This window comes from Pseudopodoces humilis, chromosome 1, assembly GCF_049639895.1.
Source record: "Pseudopodoces humilis isolate 2021_Gansu_Grassland_sample_001 chromosome 1, ASM4963989v1, whole genome shotgun sequence".
NCBI lineage: Eukaryota > Metazoa > Chordata > Aves > Passeriformes > Paridae > Pseudopodoces > Pseudopodoces humilis.
The window spans coordinates 64,975,484-64,997,780 of NC_142200.1; the positions used below are offsets into that span (position 1 = coordinate 64,975,484).

General features: G+C 39.5%; 1 protein-coding gene across 3 annotated transcripts in view; it reads left to right on the top strand.

The window, feature by feature from the left end:
- The window catches only part of EPB41L4B (erythrocyte membrane protein band 4.1 like 4B), a 168,589-nt gene extending 146,808 nt beyond the window's left edge, over positions 1–21,781 (top strand). For 2 of the 3 annotated variants that reach the window (XM_088059788.1, XM_088059776.1), the window contains 3 exons: positions 11,318–11,386; positions 15,220–15,383; positions 16,970–21,781. In XM_088059788.1, the coding sequence (XP_087915914.1) occupies positions 11,318–11,386; positions 15,220–15,383; positions 16,970–17,039 (303 nt within the window). In that variant the 3' untranslated portion in view covers positions 17,040–21,781. The remainder of the gene's footprint in view (positions 1–11,317; positions 11,387–15,219; positions 15,384–16,969) is intronic. The other variant, XM_088059781.1, reaches the window with a different exon arrangement.
- Positions 21,782–22,297: the final 516 nt, after the last annotated feature.

Consider the following 22,297-nt stretch of genomic DNA (forward strand, 5'->3'; position numbering starts at 1 on the left):
TTCCTTTCAAAAGCCTGTATTTTGGAAACTATCCTGAACTGAATGTCAGAGAGTAGTAAGAAGAATAGATAGAAAGATCAGGCCAATTTGAAATTAAATAGTGTTTTATTTTCAAGTAATGCTGGGTTATTAATTTCAATGAACTCATGTTTCCAACCAAAATGTCATTTCTGAATTAGGCACTAAAAACTGCACTGACAAAGTGCTGATTGAAAGCTTTTAAAATTTATTTTATAAGTATAGAGAAAATTGAATCAGCACCATTTCTTTTGTAACACATTCAGTTTGAAAAAATAGGCATTTTCTGATGAGAATTCCTAAGCAGTAGTAGTCCTTTTTGATGAACCACAAGTGGTACCTAAGTGACCAGAGTTTTATCCTTCTGGCCTATTCTGCTTTTGCTGCTATTCATAACAGTGAGTAAATTCTCTACTGATGCATAATATATATTTAATTTTCTGTAGTCCATCTACTAGCTAGCAAAACCAAAACAGAAATACAATCATTGACTTGTGAGATTTACATCCAGACAGATCTTTTGCTATGACTTTATACAGAGCTTAATACGAGTCTTAGAGGAATGGCAATGGTAGAATAACCAGTAAGTCAAACTGATAAAATTAAAGTTTGCATAAACCTCAGAACATCTGTGGTAATTCCACAGTTCTATGCCTTGCCCCAGACATTGTATATCATAGAAGAAAATTGTAATTTAATTGTGGGAGAAAGAAAACAGGAGTTCCCTAATTCTAGTTTATTAGCTATCATAGTAGCTGGATTGCAAACCAATTAACTCAGTAGGAAGGGTTCCCTTCCTTTCATTATCCCTTATATGACCCTTAAAAAAAAAGAAGCTAAATTGTTTTGTGCTGAGGAAGAAAAACTCTGCAGAGGTAGATATTCTATACAACCATTTTAAACCTGATTAATAGAAAGCAGTTCTTGCATACTTCTCAGAATTATTCCTTGGAACCTGTCCACAAAACCATCGCTATGGAAGAACTATGGATTTATGGCTTGCTTTATGGTGTGACATTCTTCTAATTTTCAGCAAACTAAGACCAAATGCCCTACTCTCTAGGAGATACAACAGTAAGGTCAGGAAAGTGAACCTCTTTAAAACTCAGTTAGCAACTTAATGTCAATTATTGGTCCTTTGTCAAAAAGTTGACTGGGATCTTTCAAGTGCTCCAGCGCTGTGGAATGTCACCTGGCCTCTTCCTGGTGAAGTACCAGATATTGTCAGGATGGATTGTGATGAAGGAGCTGGCCCTGCCATCTGGCATACACACCCAGCCATGTGCACATGCTCTGCTGAGCCCTGTTGGCAGTGCTGGAGATGGGAAGTCATGTGCCAAGCACAGTGGGCTTCCGACCACCTGAATTTGTGCAAGATTTGGCACTCATTCCATGCTGCATCCAAGTTGAACAAGCTGTCAAAATTTATAACCATGAAGCTCAAGTGCTCACATAGAGACAGAATCCGTGTGTTCACATCAGTGGCTGAGCTGCCCAGACTTCAGATAAAGCTTATTCTCTTCAAAATATCGGTGGTCAGGAGAGCCCATGTTTGTGTGTGCCTCTGAAGCAATTTTGGCCTTCAGATCTCTCCTGTCTTGCTACTGCTGGTTTGGAGAAAGGGTTGAAGAAACTGTTTTCTCTTTTCTTCCTCACCAAGAGCAGGGGTGGTGAGGCAGTATGGATAAAGGCTTTCTTTCCATCTGTAGTGCGGCTCAAGTTGGGCATATTCCTGCACCAGGAACAGTTAGTTCCCAAGTTCGTAGAGAGCACACTCAAAAAGCACCAGAGATAGGATTGCAAAAGAAACCCCAAAACCAAACTAAAAGCCAAAATCCAACAAATCAGAACAACACCCTGCTCTCACGCTTCTGCAAGAAGAGAGTGTATCCTGGGTAGTGTAGCCTGCAGCTATCCCAGGGCTCTTGGGAAGAAATTTAATTCTTTCTGAATTGAAAGAGTTAACTGTAATCTTCCCAGAGACCACAGCATCAGCAGAAGTTGCCAGACAATAGTGTTTTGGCACCACATGGTGCTGAGAAGGGGTCTTTGAGGCAGTGGTATTGGAAACATGCCTTACAGGAAATCTCCAGCCTCGGTTTGGCTTACCTGTGAGTGCCTGTTAGGATGGGCAGGAAGTCGGTGACTGGGGGCCAGGATCTGCCTGTGACATTTTATTCATAGTGTATTTCTGCCCTTGAAGAGATGCCACAATCTGGGGAGAGGACTGTCATTGTTTGGCCTCTCTCTCATTTCCGTTTTACTTTTCCTGATCCCTGCAACATTATAATGTTCTTCAGTTGCCTTCATAGAAATGTCTTTAATAATGAATCCTCTGAACCTTTTGCTCAATAAACAAAATATGGGGAAGCAGAGCTCTGCTCAAATGATAGAACAGCCTTCTGGCACTGAAACTGCTGTCATTCCTGGGCCAAGCAGAAGATTTCTGTACTTGTGCTCTTAGTCCAAAGGAGATATTTCTTTTGTAATTAAGGATGGGAAAGAGTGCGTTATGTGCTAATAGCCCTAATTGATTTGGATTATCCCTTGGCTGGGACTAATCTCTTTAGCCATGGGATATACCTGAGTGCAGTGTCTCGGACTGGGAGACTGGCTTTTAGGGTAACATGGTACAGAGACATCTGATGGGTTTCATGGCACTGAATTGGTAAAGTATTCCAGTTGCAGGTGTTTGAATCTGTATATGCCTAATGAGCTCTTGTGTTTGAACACAACTAGATTTTACTTGCATCCAAGACAATATTTATGTTTATTTAATGCTTGATGGCTGGCAATATGAATGATTCACAGTCAAGGGTGTGACATTATGAATAAATAGGTTTTTATTTATAACATTTATCACAAAAGTTTTACTAAATATATGGGATTGAATTTGTTCATGTACGAATCTTAAACCAAGCAACACATTGCTCCTTATAGACTTTCAGCTTCTACTCCAGCAGGTCTTGTTGATAGAATCAAATAGTTTTGTATCCACTACATTTAAAGAAGCAATGCTCTGCTTCCTTGATGCATATTGGAAAAGGTAACATATTATGATGGGAAATTATTATTGTCTTATAGAAGCTTAATTCAGAGTAGATTTTTGGAGCAGTGAGACAGCTGCAGCACAGCACTGCAGTCAGCACTCCCATGTGTACTTGAGATCATAATTTGTGAGAGGTCACCAGAATTTGTAAGCACGTGTGTGGATCAGGGCTGCGGTAGTCCCTGGGACCAGTCACATGCTGAAGCTGAAAATACACTCAAGTGTCCTTCTGTATAGATACATAAATAGTGCACCAGTTTGTAATTTTAATACTTTTTCTGCAGCTCCACTGACTTTAATCTACCTGTGCTATTCTTTTCCTTTATAATAATGAACTGTATAAACTCCTGGGGATTTTATCAGAGCTCAATAGCCCAGAAAAATAGGACAGAAAATTAGTGCAAAGTATTTCTTACTATCCTGACATTCAAGGAGACTGTGATAGGTTGAGTTTCTGGACACTTAAGGACTCCCAGCCAGCTTTTGCTCTTACACAAGTAGAGATTGATTACAGTAGAGAGACAAACTATTTGTTTGTGTTGGACTAAGGTCAAGCAGTACACTGCTTGTGCCAATCTATCATAACTTTTCAAGAGAGAAATGTGATCGTGAGGATTCTAAAAAAGGGCAGGTGTGTTGCATGGTTATTAATCAGCCTTTGTGGGAATGTTCCTGGGTTCGAAGCCTCTGTGTTAATAAGTCTTGGTGAACTAACAGTTATTGGGTGATGAGCCATCAGTGTTTGTACTTACAAATAATCATGTGTGGTGAGGGGTGAGTTTTTCTGTCTGATACAAAATACTGTCTGCTTGCTGGCAGTGAAATTGGGAAGTATATGGCTTACCTGGGGCACTCTCAGCCAGCAGGAATCACAACACTCATTTCCTCCTCTTCATGTTATCCATCTTTAGTGACTTTCTTCTGTGAAAACAGCCTCCATCTGCAGAGATGCCACTTGATTTTGTTGGCTGTGCACGTGGTGTAGGCACCTACCACTGGATCACCGTTGAGTTCATTGATAAAAGCCAAGGGACAGAAAAGGTAACTTTGCATTAGCTGTCCCAGAAATGCAACTAATGCAGCAAATCTTGGAGAGCAACAATGTACAGTGGGTACCTACTGCTTTCTGTCTGCTTCATTTTCTGTGTTTTAAACAAAGACCGAGCAAATGCTGCAATCCTTAGTCTGCATTTTAGCCAACACACCAAGACTGTGACATCATTTTGTCTTGACACGTTTTCCTCAGGGGATGGTGACTGGGTTGACAGCCCGTTCTGTGGTTATGTTCTGCTTAAACTTGCTGGCCTTCACAGCACCAGCAAAAGAGTACTGAATATCCTGAAGACTGTGAGAACATGGACACTGTCTTGTTTTGTCACATCTAAATTGCTCTTATTCTGTATTTTTTTGAAGAATGTCTCCTCAAAAATGTTCACAAGGCAAAGTTATGTTGTAAAAATGATCCAGGACATTAATTTTCTTCCAATGTGCTGTAGAGATGCTGGACTGATTTAATAACAATATTACGGTTGTCCCTCATGCTCTCCCCATACCTCTGAAATCCCTTTGCTAGCAACCCATAATTACAATCCTTTGAGTGAAAATCTAGAGTACTTGATCCCTAAAAGGTAGCATAAAAAAGATACTAGCACCAACAAAATTTTTAGGGCTATCCATGCAAATTTATACAGAAGTTGACATGAAGATTCAGGATTACATCCAGGGCATCTTAACTACTGTGATTTAGGTAGACCTGCTTGCAAATAGTGTACAGTTTATACTTCAGCCACAAACTACTGTGCATAAAGTGAAATGCTCTAACTGCAGAAAATCCAAGCTTTTTCAGAGACTGAACCTTCTATACCTTCTACTCCCGTGAGCTCCCTTGGCATTGGTTTGGGAGACAGAAGTCACTGGAGCACAGTCAAGGAGCCACATAGCCACCTCCTGACAATACCTCTGTGTTAGGAAGGATTGCACAAAGTCCCTCTGAGAGGGAGGAAAATACCTGACGGAGAGGAAAGTACAAGCAGCTGGTGAGACATCAAGAAAGCGGTGTATGCTGCCAGGTCATGTTCCAGGACAGGTGGACTCAGCCTGCAGCAAGGTCCAAAGAAGGGCTGGTGTGCATCAGTGAGCAGAGGAACGGCAAGTTCACCATTTGAGAGGGCCTTAAGAGAACTTGTCTCAGCAAAAATTCATGTAGGATGAACACGGAGCTTTCAAAGTGGAGCTTTTTCAGTTTACCAGAAGGAATTGGTAAATCTGTGTTTCAGTACCTGTGGGGAGGGGGATTCTGTACTGCTGCATAGCGGTCCTGTGGAAACTCACACCTAATCAGATGAGCCAAAGACTTGGATTCACTTATGTTGGTTCTTAGGAATTAATGAATATTCTTGAAAGCATTTCCTTGAGCTCCAGACTCCCGTAGTTTTTTGCAAGATGAATAAGGGAGACCCAAATATCAGATGGAGCTATGAGGGAGATTTTCCAGTGTTGTCTCCTCAGAGAGGGTGACAGGGCAGGGAGGTTCTGAAAACGTAGCTTCTTCTTCCCTGGCTTAGTGGCTTGTGCAGAACCCCACCTTCTTAAGAAACTTCTCATTTGGTGCCTCAGGGTGTTTTTAATAGTACATTTCTGCAGAAGTGCCCTCTTTAATGAGTGTGAACAAAATCTGTCTGCTGACACTAACGCCTGGATATCAATTTAAAAACTACAAAAAATCCTGCATCCCATGAAAAGAAGGTGGCTTGCGATGCTATGTGTGTGGGATTTGCACCAAACATGCTTCATCAGGGCATTTAGTTCACACAGCTTTTTCCAAGACTAGTTAGTCAATAGTATTGCTGATTTATGTTTCTGTCCTGTTGCAAGTTTCCTGCACTGTTTTGGTCTGATTTTCTCCCTGTGCATCCTGGCAGTGTAACTGTCATGCTGGTTGTGTTGCCACACAAGAAGGACATGAACTGAGGTTGACATAAGCCGAGTGTTCAATCATTTGAGCCTGGAACTGTTCCCACTCAAAAGAATTTGTTTGTCCATGTAGATATTGCATGGTGAAAAATACCAGAAGCTCTTTGGGTTTACATTTTCTGCTGTAGTATTCATTTCAGCCACGGAAATGGTATGACAGCAGACAAGGAGCTTTACTGAAAAATGCAGATTCTAAAATCTTCACACTGGTTTTGGAAACCAGGCCTAATGGTTAATTGGTATTTTTAAAGTCATATCCCATGTCAGAACTGGGAAATGCTAGTGTAATATCCTTTTCAGCTGGTGTCCTTTTCTAATTTGATGAAATAGAAACAAGTCTCTGTGCTGTATAGATATACGATGGTATTCAACTTGCATTGTGTATTTTGAAATAAAGCACGACAGAATATTCCTCTGGCTCTATGTGTATCCTGAGGGCCTTATTTATGACACTGCTTCAGGTGTTAGCAGCTCTGCCTCTTCTTGCTGCAACTCATGGGAATCCAGTGAAGTGTTTGGCCTAAAGTCTGTCATCCATCTAGCCAGTATATAAAGTGACAGTGCAAACCCGCTGAGATCACTCATCTTCACCATAATGTTACAAATGCCTCCAGTCAAGGTGCAGAGGATGGCAGCCAGGCAAAGTGTCAATGGCAGAAAATGTTACTCTACCTTTGTGGAAGGATAGTTGTGCCGGACAGTGAGTATACCATTCCAAAGGCAAGGGAACATATCCAAATTAAGCCCACTTCTCCCAAATGTAGGTGGTTTTTTTTTCCCAGAGCAAGGACATTTGTAATATTCCCTTCTGATAAAAATACCAAAATACCTGATTTTATGTCACTTAACTCAACAAAGGTACTCTTTCTTTATCTCCTTGCACTTCCATTTGTTTTTATGAGAAAGTTACTTTCTTTTTACTCCTAACTCATCTAAAAGTTATTTCAGGAATGTGCCATTGTTTTTACTGAGATGTGAAATTTCATCCAGAAGAACTCTTTGCACAAATGTAATGAAAAGGGAAATATTCTTGTCCTCTTGTCCTCTTTCTTCCTTCACTCTTCTTCATTCTCCCTTGCTATATAAATATCAAGGAAAATCAGTGCTGTTAATTCTTTCTGGTTGTGGCAAAGATTCCTCCAAAATATGTTACTCAGAAAGCAATAATGCAGAAAGAATCTTTGAGTACCAGCAGAAAATAATCTACAGAGGAATAAGTTTTTGCTTTTTTTTTTTTCCCACAAAAATCAATGTAACAGTTATATCTGACTGGTTTTCGGAAATTTCACCTTAAAGGTTACTCAGCCATTGGATTTCTTCTGAGACTATGCTGATTCTTTCTTTATTATTCTTTTCTCCTTTTTCCTTCTTTCTTCTTTTTTTTTTATTTATATATATATATATATATATATATATATAGTCAACCATTCTTTTACGCTTAGTAAATTCTCAACTTGCCAAGCTAAGGCAAGGAGCTACTTGTCCAAAGTAGTTCTGTTATGGTTATGGTTCTGTTATGGTAATGCACCCTGACCTTTCAAGCAAGGGGCATTTCAGGTTATGAAACAATCTCTCAGCATGTGAGATGCCTCTGGAATGCCAAGCTTCTTCAATCCCCTTTCATGCCATGCCCCTGCAACCTGACAGTTACTCATGGGGTTTGCCTTAAAGGTTATTTTAGGGCTGTGACTTTGGCTGCAAGACTTTCCCGCAGAGAGAGCAAGTGTACTTGAAATCAAGTTTTGCACTTAAAATCCTGTCTGTGTTGTTATGGAGAGCACAGCTCTAACCTCCTGTTGCTCACCATACTTCTGTAGCCCCTGTGACACCAGTTAGTTCCTTTTGCTCCTGTGGAAGAGCCTCGCTGTACCAAAAAAATACGCATGTGTGGGCATTCTATGAGCAATGTGGATGAGATTGCTGCTCCATCTGCCACCACAGGAATTGTGCCCAGCTGTAGACTTTAAAGATGTTACTTGTTTTGTTTCATACCAAAGCAGACAGCAGACCTCACTCTGGTCTATAGGCAATCCATGCAAGCTTCTGTGTTTTGCATCTCTGAGTAGCTGGAATTCAGCTGCATGAGATCAACCTGCCAGTGGAACTGCTACTTCCTCTTCCCTCTTCCTTTTCCCTTCATGTGTGCCATCCCAGGTGAAGCCTGGAAGCTGCTGAGGTTCTCCAGATGCTGGAGGAGCTGCAGCTTTGAAGTAGGAGGTAGAGTTGGCTCTGCCCTTCTTCCAGTTCCCAGGTGGCATCTTTCAACTGATGCTGCCCCAACAGGGAGAAGGAAGCATCCTGGAAAATTTAAGAGTCTGCTTCTTCCATGTGAGTTAGGAGATATGTAAAGGTGTGTCTTTCTCCTAGGGCAGGGAGAGAGGCTGTGTGGGGAAGGGATAAAGTTTAGGTTCTGATCAGGGAGTTGTTTTGCTTTCTGAGTTACTCTGAGTTTTTTGACTTCACACAATAAACTCAACCCCAGTGCAAGGGTAAGGAAGAGACTCACCCATGATGCTGCTTTCCTTGTGCAGTAGGATGGGAATCATAGGTTTTTCTTCTCCCTTCCAGGTCCTGGCAACTACTACTGCTGGCCATGGAGAACATGCAGGACAGTTAGGTCAAAGTAGGCAAAGTATATTCCGGGCTGAAGAGACCTTTCAAATTTCCAGATCAAGTTTCACATAAACCAATTTTTAAAGTGATGCTTTCCACACTGTTGTCTCCCCATCCTGCATACCCTCTGTCTGAACAATATTCTTGAATATTTTTTTTCCTGCTATTGTATGGATTAGGATGTTGTACCAACTTCCTACTCAGAAGAGCCAAGCCATTAATAGTTAAGAACTTCTTGCCAATGCTGAAGAGGCAAAAACAGTGTTGATTCTCTGCCCTGCCTGTGGAAGCTGGCAGAAATAATTTAATCAAGGCCTGAGCCAAACCAATAAACTCTGTTGTGCCTTTTGAGTAACAGTGGCCTGATCTCAGAGGCAATAAAATATGAGGGCAAGAAAGAGTAAATATTAAAGGCTAAGCAGGATGATTTCTGTTTGCCTCTCCTAAATTGAACACAGGTATGGGTTTTTCCCCTCTGCTCCCTAATTACTCTTTCCACTTAGTTTAAAAGGACAGAAATTTGAGGGGTCCAATCCAGAGAGCCTTTTATTTGTCGATATTGTCCTATTCTCAAGATTAAAAAAGCACAGCTGCCCAAGACAGGGACTCACACTGATATCTAAACCATTAAGATTAACCATTTCTTGCCCTGTTTTGATACATAGGCTGGCCTCACACACATCCACAGATTGAAGTGCTGGTTTTGCAAGATGGTATTTTACATGGCTCTGGGTCACAGCATGTGATCAGGCTGACTCCTGTTATGTGCCTCTGCTCCCAAATCTCAGTGGACTCTCCAGTATTCTGCATAATTTTTCTTTCCTGTGTTCAGTAACAGTGCTTCATTTCCTTAATGAGACTAACCAGCAAAATTTGAGAGATTTTAGCGGTGGGATATCAAACTCATACCACACATGAGAATCCAGCTTCCCATCTCTGTCTTTGGCTCAAAAATTTTATTTGTAACTGAGTACACTTGTACTTTGTACTGTAACATCAATTGTAAACCCTTCATAACCTGAGAATGTCAGCCTGCGCTCATGGGTATTTGCTGTCTCTCAAAAGAGTGAGACCTGCTACAGCTGTCCAGATTTGGCTCTGGGTATAATGTAACATAACAAACTTGTGAGGAGCTATTGTGTCCATTCAATGAGTTAGGTTCAATCATAATATAGCAAACATCTGCTATACTTTGCAAATACTTTGCTAAGAGACATGAATATAGGACCGTAAAAGGATTGTGAAACTTCCTTTAATAAGTTTGCATAGAAAATTGTGGTTTGAAATAATTTCTCCTTTGCAGATCCATTAGTTCATTTGCACCTGTATAATTGATTTACAAACACCTTTACTCTTTTAAAAAGTTATTTGCATGCTTGACAGTATCTTTGCTATCCATACTCCTCATGTAAGAAGCCTGACAATTAATGCTAAGCTGAATTCCACATGTTTGCGGAAGCGAGTCTGCAGATAGCTGTTAATTTCCCTTGGTACCCTTAGAAGCCAATATGTTCCTGCTATTTTATTTGCAAAATAAACACTGTACATTTACTTAATTATATTTGATGTCATATTTCCAGGTTTTTCTTTGGCCTACAGGGGCTCAGGGCCCTCAAGGTAGCTTTCCTCATTATTAAACAACAGTTATATTACTGTAGTTAATAAATCATGATTGAAGACATGCATAACAAACCAATGCACAGGAGTTTCTGTAATAAAGTGAAAAACATTCCTTTACAGTGAAAAATGTAATTTTCCAAAAGGAAAACATGAAGTGCAATTTAAAACTCAAATGTTTATTTGCTATTTTGTCCTCTGAATGAAAGAATGAATGAATGAATAATAATGTCTGCATTCTAAAATGGAAAATAATGAGAGACAGCATTCACAATGAAGTGGGACAGAGATTGTTGCTGTTTTTATATATTTTTAATTTCAGCTAATTTTTTGAAACTATTTTAAGGGCAGAAGTGACTTCCAGCAGGGTCTGGTCACACCAGTGACTATATCCTTATGGACCAAGTCCTCAGCAGATGGATATGTTGGTCTCTCCCCTCTTTGTCTCCATGCACTTTTCAAAAAACCTCCAAGGCTCATCCTTTATCCACAGCCTTCCTAGCTCAACACAGGGCCTCCTAGCTGCCTGAAACAAACACTTGCCCCTGTGGTATTTTAATAAATTATTTTCTTTTGATCCCACCTTGCGTGATTATTTGTCTTCAGTAGCAACTGTGTAAGTGAAAATTTGGAAGTCTAAAATATTTAAAGCACAAGTTCTTTAGCCAAAGTTCCTGTACAGAAAAATTTTGCTCCTGCACTTCATATTGCATGTGTTAAAATGTAGTGCTGGCTGAAAGAATCACATAATAATTCTGGCGACAGAATTGGAAGATATATTGTGTGCAACCAGGTCTGTATTTGCTCAACATATTTAATTACATGGTAAAATGAATTTATCAAGTTTTCATACTTATGTTTTGACTATTCATCATCAGGTTTCTGTATGCATTTTTGGAAGGGTCTTTTTTGGGTGTGGTCCAAGCACTGCTGAACTGCTCTGATTTGTTGGATATGTCACTATAGTTGCAATGCTTTGCTGCTTTTTTTTTCTTTTGCATTTTTATGCTCTGAAAGTAACATCTTTTTCTTTATCTTTTTTTAAAGATAAAGACATTCCCTGCTGATACATCTAATCCTTTTTTCGATCCCTTTACAACAGTACCACAGTTTTCTGTAAGTAGAATGTGCAACTAAAAAACTGTGTTTTAACACAATTCCAACTGATTTTTTTTAAGTTTTAGGAATCTATGCATTTAAGCATTCCTCAAAAAAATAAAAAATATAAATTCCAAGTAGAAATTAAGAGTATGAAGCAGTTAAATATTCCCATTATACAGAAATGTTACCTGCATTCAGACATTGCTCCTTACTAGACAGAGGACTAGAAGGTGAAGGTCAAGGTTCACCACTAATGAAGTCAGTCCCAAAATGTTGATTTCAGGACTGTAGAGGACCCTTGTGAGGCTCCATAACATCTTTACAGGGAGCAGTAACAGAATGGGAAGACTTAGTCCTCTGTCTATCAACTGCATGGCTTCCTGCCTGAAACCGCCTGCTGTGCCATCACAAAGAGGGCCCTGATTCTCATTGAATTTACTGCTGAATTTTAAAGAATTATAGTTAGTGTGTGAATGACTACAATGGTATCCTTGTACAAACTCTCATGTTTACCCAAAAACTTGAATCCAATATTGAACTCCATTCTTGTTACATTTTCACAGAAGATGTGATTTAGGGACTTTGGTGTGGTAAACTACATACAAACAGAAAAAAATTATCTGACAATTTTAAAAGTAAGTATAATCAAAATCTTGCATTGGCATTATGTAATAAGTATGATAAAAAAACTATGACAAAATTAACTACTCTTTAAGAAACACCCTGCTTATAAACGCCGTGTCAAATGACTTAAAATTTTAAAGTTACATTTGAAAAAAGAAGCATTTCAGACTTTGACTGTAAATTTTACTGGTTGCAGCAATCTATATCTGGCACATAATCCAAGATAAGTAACTTCATTCACTGTTGGGTCATGTGAAGGTTCTGTTTGTATTTAATGATTTAAAGAAAGAGGCTTTTCTTTCACAATAAACCTGATCATGGGCTTTTATGTAAATGTGGTTTTTTCTCCAAATAGTTACTTTAAAGCCAGAGTTAGTTAGCCTCCCCAAGCTGTGTAAGTGCCACAGTTGAGCTCTAATTAAATGCATTTGAAAGTACACAGGAATGTCATAGCAATGTTTCACTGTGTCAGCCAAGTCCAGACCATACAACTGTGATGAAAGCTAACTCAAAGTTCAGTGCATGCGTCTTTCACAGTACTCCTTTATCTAAGCAAAACAATGTGCCCCCCAAAATAGCTTTCCCACTAATTAGTATTGATTGTCAGATGTTGTTTTACTGTCTCTGACAGTTAGAATGAAAGTAAAATTTTGGAGGGCTATATAACATATATTTTCATAACTGGGGGGTCAGAAATCTAAAATACAAACAGAAGATCTACCAATATACTTACTCACAGAAATTTCCATATTGCAGAAAATGGCTCTTTCATGGCAAATTCAGATGTTTAATTTTTGTTATGTTCTGTCAGGAGAAAAGAAGCAAAGCAGAATTCAAACTAATGTTTCTGAAATCCCATCTTCTCCACACAGATTTCCATTTTTCTGGGCAGGATGGAGGGCAAAATCGAGATCACAAATATTTAAAATACCATTTCAATAAAAACCTAATGACATATGATGCATCACATGATCTTGTACATTCTTTTTAGTGAGTTATGTACAAATATCTGGGGCGAACAGGCAGCTACCTATGGGACTGCACAGAGATGGAAGACAATTAGGAGGGGTTAGGTGGCTTTGGTCCTGTGTTTCTTGGACCTGTGTCCCAGCCCAAAGGGAGGTGTCTCTCCACAGCAGCAGTTCAGATCATCCTGATGCACTGCTGAGAGCTACACCACAGGCAGGAGCTGTAAGAAAAGGGTAGCTAGGACTTGCAGGCAGATCTAACTCTCAATGGTCGCCAGTCACACACAGACCGAGATGGTAATGTTTGTTAATGGTTTTCTTTTTTTTTGTTGTTTCCTTTCCTTGTTTATCCTTCCCCTTCACTCCTTTTTCTTTTTTTTTTCTTCTTTTTTAAATGGAAGAAAACATTAAAATGTTATTAAGCAGGAAAAGGATTATGAATAGTGACATTTAGAAGGCTTTACCTTTTATGTACAGCTTCAAATTTGGTGGTGTATATGCAGTTGTGTTGATTTGATCAGATGAAAAAGTAGATGAATTGGTTACCTGGAATGTTTAGATCAAGCCAGGAACCATCTGAATTTCAGAGATTTCCACAGAAAAATGGCAGGCATGATGGCCATATTCTCAGGCAGGTGTAAGTCACATAGATTTAAATTAATGAAATTATGTCTGTTTAGGTCAGTTAAATATTTGGCTTAAGCATACTGTGCAATCAGACATATATACAAAAAGATACTTTGGATATCTACTGTTAAATAATCATCCAGAGCAAACACATTATGGGATTCAAGGCAATTTTTCAGCGAGTGTAGTTGGTCATCACTGCTGATTTCAGTGAGGCTAGGAGAATTTATATGAGCTTCAGAGTGATGTCTTCTTCTCATGCCGTAGAGTAAGATCTGGCAGTCTTCATAGCATAGGGATCCTGTATGAGGAACACCAAATTTCATACCCCTGCAGTTTGTAAGGTTGAGTTTTAAAAGCTGAATGACAGAGAATTTTGAGCAGATTCTATTAGCTATTATTTACACATAGGAGAGTTTCATTAGTTGATTTTCCATTTTACTAATTTTTTTAAATTAATGGAATTCCTTTTGCTTCAAAGGTTATTTTGGATCATTAAAGATCTGTTTAGACATGTTAAAAAGTGACAATAAATGAGCAAACCTAAAACTGCCAGTCTTTTCTGGGCTCAAATAGTTTTCCCACTGTTTAAACTAAGTTTGTGAATCACTTGTAGAGGGTTGCAGAATTTGAGAAATAATTAGACAAAAAAAAAAAAAAAGATGCTCTTCAAATAGCTGCTTTCTTATCATAGTGACTTTTCTTCCTTCCTGCCTTAGACTCTGAACCATGTCCAGAAGAAATAGTCATCAAGGAAGAAAGGTAGCTGATACCAGTAGGAGTGTGTTTTAATGATCCTGACACACTGATAACTGCAGTTGCTCTGTATTCTTCTCAGGTCAGCATTAGACATGTGCCACAGACACTAGTTGTTGTGGTTTGGCATAAGAAATAGCCCATGCCAAAAAGCAAGACAGGGTTGTTTGATCTTTAGGGATCCTACCCCTCTGGTTGTAAAATTAGCCCAGTCTTTGCTATAATATTGTTGTGATGAAATACCTCACCTAAAAGACAGGAGATGGATGGTCTCTTGCTGCTTGTCTTAAATCTCCACTTCCAATATTGCCTTAACATTGCCTTTCACTGTGTACTGCAAGAATATCTCTCTTGAGGCATGTTCCAGTTAGCAAAATTGGGAAAGGGATGGAGATTTTGAAACCTGGATTCCTAAAAGCCCAGACTCCCAGCTGTTAAAAAAACAGAGTAGTTAGAGGACCCACCAGCAAATTGTATAGGATTCCTGAATCATATTCCAGAAATCTCGTGTTGTCAACATTCTGCATAGTTTTTTGGGAAAATGCAATAATGATAAGTGTCATTCTCCAAACCGATCATTTTTTTTACCTGAATGCTGCCAGTCTCATACGTGCAGTGTCATTTCACCTGGTGCATGTTGCAATCAGGCTTGCCCCTCAGGCATCAAAAGAGGTGGCTGTCCAGCATCTGCAGAGGCTGCACTGAGAGGTTATAGCCACAGCCTCTCAATTGTTCTCATTCTTAGTTGCTGTTACTGAGTGCTTGGCAATGAGTTGGATAGTGACGAATGGTGAGACCAGTAGAAGCTAACCTGCATTTTTTTCTTTATCTGTGTGTATAATTTATTTTTTTTTTTAATTTATTTTTTTTTAGGCAGAATTTGCAGACAGCAAATTACAGTGCTGTGGGGTGCAGTCATCTCCTAAGATTACGCTGGTGTCTCCATCACCTGTCCTGAGGTCTCTGGCAGAGACTATACCAACTCCAACAGTCCAGACAGTGTATACGTCGCATAAGCCCATTTCGCTGGCAGACAGGTACTGTGCAGTTCTTTCACAGAAATACTATGAAGCTTTCTGCATTAAAGGAATCAGCTTGGTTTCCCTTTTTCTTTTATAAATACCATAAAGTGTCATTTTCTCTTATACCAAAAGATTATTGCTTGACTACTTCAGAATTGGTGGGCTATGTAAAGAAATATCTGTAACTCATCCTCTCATGCTCTGAGATTAAAAAATGCCTGCCTTAATTAACTGCTGCAGCCAGCAGTACACCGTTTCTGTGGCCAATGGCCTGGAGAGAAACCGTTGTGCTGATTTTCCTCAGGCAAGTCATTTTGTCTGAACCACAAAGGTTTTGTTTTAATAAATGCTGTTACAATTTGTTTTTTGAAATTAAATGTCCATGGGGGAAAGCTGAGGTTGAGAAATGTCGGTTCTTTTAAATGAAAAACAGGCTTTTTTTTTTTTTTTTCCTCTTTTTATTTTTTTCTTTTTTACTAATGTCAAACTACAGTGGTGTTGTAATTTCTCAGAGAAACAAGAAGCTATACCACCTTTCCACAGGCAGACTCTTCAGTTTTCTATTCTTTCATTCTACTGGTTTTGCATGCTGGCTCCTTATTCTATAATTTATTCAAAGCTGAACTTCCCAAAGCTGATAATTTACTGAATATAAATGTATCAGTGGATGTATTCAGTACTTCTGGAGCACAAATAGTCCAAAGCTTATGAAAAGTGTTTCTTTGACATAATAATGAATTAGACTTTTTTACTTTTGGATTAATAGTCAATTCCTATTTTTGGTTGCTAATTATTTTTTGCAGATGTTGGTTAATTGCACCTGCACACTTGTTCAACACTGCTAACTCATCTAAGAATTTATCATTCCAGTGAAAATGTAAATCTGAAGCTGTAGTGCTGAACTCAGCTTCTGTAAGATGGCTCGAGTACAAGTGGGTGATTCTACCCCTGCTTGTCCATGAATGGGATTCAAGGTTTCTGCAATGCAGTTTAATTCTCCAAACTTTGTTACAAATGTGAGATATACATAAAAATCAGAAAAGCATGGTAAACAGTTTCAGAAATTGAATTGCTAACTCAGGGCACTCCCAGGGTTACAAAGCCTCTGGGCTCTGGAGTGAATTGGTGAGAGCAAGGACCTCAGGTTCTGATTTTGGCATCCTGATATGTGCAGGACTGTGGTAAATTCAGAACACCTATATATCTATATAGGTATATAGATATCCCTCAATATAAGATTACACCAAAGAGCAGAAGACTGTACCAGTACTCTTTCATAACGGTATTTACTGTATCTGCTCCATTTTTAGAGTTCTTGTCCAGCTTCCTTTGAAATCAGTACCCTTTAATGGGGTTAGATGAAATTATAAACTATTTTGCCATGTGGATCTTTTTATATCCTTCTTCTTGCCTCTGTTTGCTCTTCAGAAATATCAAGTGATACTTGTTTTTGAATCAGCCACCAGTTATCTGTTTTTTCACTGAATTGAGTCTGACCTTTTTTCCCCCCTCCTTTGGTATTTTGAAAATGTTAATTATTTTAAATTGAAATCTGAGACTTATTGTTCCCATAATTGGCTGTTTGTGCATTAATTACACAGCGCTGAGACTCTGAGGCGTGAACTTGAGAGAGAGAAAATGATGAAAAGACTCTTGATGACAGAATTATGAAATTCGCACTTCCGTCAGATGGAGAATGGATTGGGGCCTTTCATGTGCCTTCTGTCTGTTTACATTCCTCTGCTTCTGTGTACTCAACATAATGCATTGGGAAAATGTGTGATATTCCTGGCTCGCCTGGATTCACCACGGTTGGTTAAAATTACGTCTCGGCTAGACTTTAACTTGAAGGAGTTCCTTTATTCATTTGCTGCTGGGAAATAAACCTTCAATCCTTTATCTCTCCTGAGATTTTATACTATTAACACAATTAATTTCTGGTTTGGTTTTGGTAAATCTAGGGCAAAGAGGATCAGCAAGGAGCATACTGATTTCTATTGGGAAACACTGTTCTGTACATATGTTAATAAGTGCACAGAAATTAATGTTATGCAGAATATTTTGATAGTAACATAGAAAATATGTCATTTTGTACAACTGAAAATTGCAATGAGCTACTGCTATTTGTTAAGAGAACCATTTTTAAAGCAGAAGAATGATTATTACATCCTAACCCCAGGACTGTTAGTCTCCACAGAATAAACGGCTGTCTTATTAAATTCCTATCCTTAACCTTCACTCAGAGATATAAATAGCTGCAAGGGGGAGAGACACCCCACCACACAGATATACACACCCAATACTCCCTACAGCTTGTCACCTTGACCTGAACCTTCAGCTAAATAAATCTTAAGGTATTTCCAATGATGGATGAAAAAAAATCTGTTGTTTAAAATAATTTGCTACTGACTTTCTAGCTTGATACTGACTTTTTTAAAGTAAGTGAGGAGTTTTACCTTCTCCAGTTTGCCTAGGCTTTAGGGCTAGCCCACACTCAGACATCTGCCCCAGCACTGAAGGTTGCAGAGCCTCAGTGGTGTGGACATAGCTCACATATGGAGAATTTTTTCCTTCCTGGGTAAATAAACCACCTTCCTGACTGACATGAATTGATTGGTCTCTTTTAAGAACAAGAACAATGACAGTTTATGGCATAGCTGTGCCTATACCCATATTTTTAACTCTACCTATCAGCACGTCTGTCCCAGCAAACCTGTGGAGGATGTGCCTGGCTATACATCCTGTTCACCTCCAACACCCAAGCAGCCTCTACATCCAGTGGAGCTATCTCAGGCATGAGGTGGGGTGGGTGGTCCAGCACTAGCAGAGCCGCAACCGCAGGGAGGGAATTAGTGGTATACAGGTAATGCTACCAACTGTCTCCTAGGGAAAAAAAAGGTGTCTGTTTCCCCTTCTTCAGTAGTGCAGGGTCATCTAGAAAACTTAAAACATCTGACTGTCAGCTACAAGGTACTCTTTCAACAGGAAAGCTTTTGTGCATTTTGTATGGCTGAAGATGTATATTTTTCTGTTACTCTGTACACTATGTTCTCTAATTTGTATTACTATAAAAGATTGCCCTTCATTTGGCACTGATTACGATGGCTTTATCTCAGCTTAAGAAGTTTGTTTGTGTGGAGGCTGGGAAGTGAATGCTGTGAGGCTGGGTTTCCTTCAGAGTTAGCTTCTGCTGTTTTTCTAAGATGAGAGTTCTGGAGATCTTCGTAAGACTGTGGATTGCAGTGTGAAGGTATAAAATGATTTGTCTATTTTATATTTGCTAGGACAAAAAAAATAGCATTAGGCTTCCCGTTTAAATCCACCAAACCCAAAACTTTCTGGTTGCCATAAACTGGGTCCAAATACACAGCACAACAGTTAGATAGAAAATAACATTACAAAATTTAATCAAGTGGCTCAACACAAGCAGTGGGCACAAGAAGCCACAAAACCATACCTGGACTGTGGATTTAAGAACATTCCAGTGACTTTTTTGGGTAATCAGATATGACTTGTATGCTGTCTACCCTCTAGTTACAGTGCCAGGACACTTCTGTTCCTTATGTTTTAATGCTCCACTCCATCAATCCAGGGTTCTTAAAGATTGATTAGGAACATTAAATCCCTGTAAGGAAATCAGAAAGGAGGGGAAAATGCACGGGCACAAAAGAATGCAATTTCCTGCTACTCTTTTCTCACCGCTTCCCAGAAGGTATTGGTGAGGGAGAAGCAACAGCACGTTTTGCCTGTGTCCAAGTGAGAGTGAGCGTTTTGAAGAACAAATAAAATTGTAACTACAAATGCTGGTTTGGGAGAGGAAAATGAAGTAAGGTTAAGAATGGCCCAGTGCTGACTAACTGAATCTAGTTTTCTGCCTGTTAGGCAGAAACCAATTGTGTTTGAACTGGCAACAGTTTCACAAAATCATTATCAAGGAAAACCCAGAGAAAAAAAACAAACAGAAAAAAAATCCGAACACACCTTTCAGTCATGCTGATTGCCATGGAGTGGACTTTAGGCACCCCACAATATGCCTTCAGGTTTTGGGGGCAACACAGATCCATGTCAGGACAGTCTGGTCACTTAAGCAAAAGCCTTTAGCAAAACTAAACTATGGGCCTTTAGCACATAAGATGTTCTGGCTCATAAACAGACTATTATTTTATTGTTTTTAATGCATCATTTTTGCTCCCATTGTATAAAATTTCTTCAGCTGAAATAGTCAGAACCAGAAAACAATGTGAACCAAGGTTTATATGGCCAAGTCTTTATAGCTGAGGCATGCTCTGGGATAGCTGAAGAAGGGCAGAGATTCCTCCTTCTTTGCTTCCCACCAGGAGAAGAGGGAAAGGCTTATGTGTCTCCTTAATTTCTGTGGGACGTTTCCTACAGAACAACTCCAAGTACGTTGCCTTGTCGTGTTTTAGTGTCTTATCCACCGGCTGCCACCGTTTCCTATTCTGCAGTCTAATGGAGCTTTATTAAAACTGTTTTACTGATATCAAACTAAACTTTTAACTGTGGAATGTCATCATCTTGTTCTTTCTTACTACGTACCTTCTTCAGCCATGCTTCAGCATCTCAGTTTTCACATCCTCTGAAGAAACACTTCTGCCTCACCTCTGGTTGGGAATTACAGTGTTAGGACACCTGTTACCCAAAACTACTGTGAACAAGACAATGTCTACATGAACATATTGCAGAGGGGCAGATATTGTAGATTTGCCCCTACAGTTAAACTTTACAGGTGTTAAAGGATACTCTGCCTGAAGGTATGTCTATATAATAGTGCAGAGGTATCTGAGCTAGCTTTAAGCTTGCATATGTAGATGTGGCAGCATGAAGCCCAGCACAGGCTATCACTCTCATGTACATTGACATATGTAAAGATAACGCATTTGAACAGCAGCCTTCTGAAGCATGGTCTCCAGAACTGGTGACAGGAAATGGTGGCTGAAAGGATTTTATCTCTTCAGCTCTCCTGGGAAAGGGTTCATCTCATCTAACATTAAAATGCCCAGCTCTCACCTGATGAGAGATCAAAGGAACTGTCTTCCGGAGGTGCCTCTGACTTAAAGTGTCTACCTTTATACAGATTAAAGTTAAGTGAGATGAATCCTGCTTTCCGTCCCTCTGGCTAGGTCTACATTGCAAACCTTTGCTGACTCAGCTGCATCATTCAGGGTTCAGCTTCGAGGTACGATTTGTGATCGGCGTAGCTCTGCCGGCGAAAGCCTTGCGCTTTAGGTGTAAATAAACTGCCAGAAATATCCTTTTGTCAGGATAGCTTTTATCCCTTGTGGGACAACAGAGAGCTGGGATAACAACTTACAGTGACATAAGCACAGAGGCTTCGCTATAGTTGCGCTCCATCTGGGAGCAGCTGGTTGATGAAACCTCCTGCTATAGCCACGCTGGCAAAGCTAATCAGGGGTGACCCCGGCTTTTCACAGGGCCCCGAGTGATGCTCTGACCCCGTCAGCAGATCCCAGCTTTTGAGCGTGAAGTCTCTAAGCAGCGGAATGCAGTGTTGTCATGTTTGGGTGATTCCAGCAAAATTTATTGGCCATTTACATAGCTATGCAAGGAGTTAAATATTTTCTCATTTTGCAGTCTCTTATTGAAGCCAACAAATTGTGCTTTGTTTTGGTGTGGCTCAGCTGTTCCCAATATTTTGTTTTAAAAGGAATAACTGGGTTTTCTTTAGAAACATTGGTTGAGATTTAACACCTCTCTCAGATCCCACCGTGTGTGCAGACTTTTCATGTTTCATAGACCCTGGAAGTGCAAAATTTGAAAATTAACTCCTCCAAAGTTTCAGTTCATGGCTTCACTTTCTTGCAACAGGATGCCTACGTGCCCATTTGAAACAGAGCTGGCAATGCAGTGAAATGTTTCATTGGAGGCAGCATCATGTTTTGTTTGAACTGTTTACGAATAACCTTTGCTTTTATTTATTTATTTTTTTCTGAATATATTTCTGTTTCATTTGCTACAAAAAAACTACTTGTAATTATGCAATGGAATTTTTTTTTTTTTTTTTTTAATGTCCTGATGTTCAAGGAGTTTGCAATAAATATACTGAGACTGATCTGTAATTGCATGTAAGATTAGCCTCACTGTGTTTTGTAAAGTTAAGTGCCGTAAAAGAAGCTGTAGATGACGTGGAGAAGGAGGGAAGATAGAGAGTAAGTGGAGGAGAAGGCTTCTTTGGCAGCTACAGCACTGAGTGGTGGGTAGCAGCTTTAAAGCAAGACTGCTCACACCATTTTGTTTCACCTGAGTAGCAGCGTGTATCATCAGACAGTGTATGATGGCATTTTGTTGAAAACATGCCTAAAGAGAAACTTTTACGGCTCAGCTGTTTACCTGTTCCTGTATTCATGCCTGCAATAAAAGAGATGAAAAATAAATCACAGAGTCTGAGCAATTTGTAGTCAAACCAGTCATTTAGGAGGCAAGGGGCAACATGCCAATTAAACATTTGCTTGCTAGGAACGTGGATCCACCATCATAAAAAAAATTACAATGCAAAGAAAAAATAGAGAGATAATTTCTTCATAAAGCCCAGAGGGTTTACTCCAGCTTAAAGTTACAGTCTAGTGTTGTAGGGTGCCAGTCGTCTGTGGGGTCATTAGGTGGGGCACACTTTGCTGAATTCCAGAGCCAGAAAAACACTGGCAGGATCAAGGCAAACAAACACAGAACTTGGCAGCTTTTTGGGCTTTCATCTAGGGCTCAAAAGGCAGCAGAAAGTATTACTAGAGTGGAAGGGGTGGGGAGGAATGATCCATACAGGGCTGAGAGACACCAGGTTGTTAAATTGCTCCATCGAGGAAAATTTAAAAACATACCCACCAAAAAACCCAAAACAAACAAAGCCTGATCACTGTATTTTTTCTCAAACACAATTAAAATGTTTCAGTCAG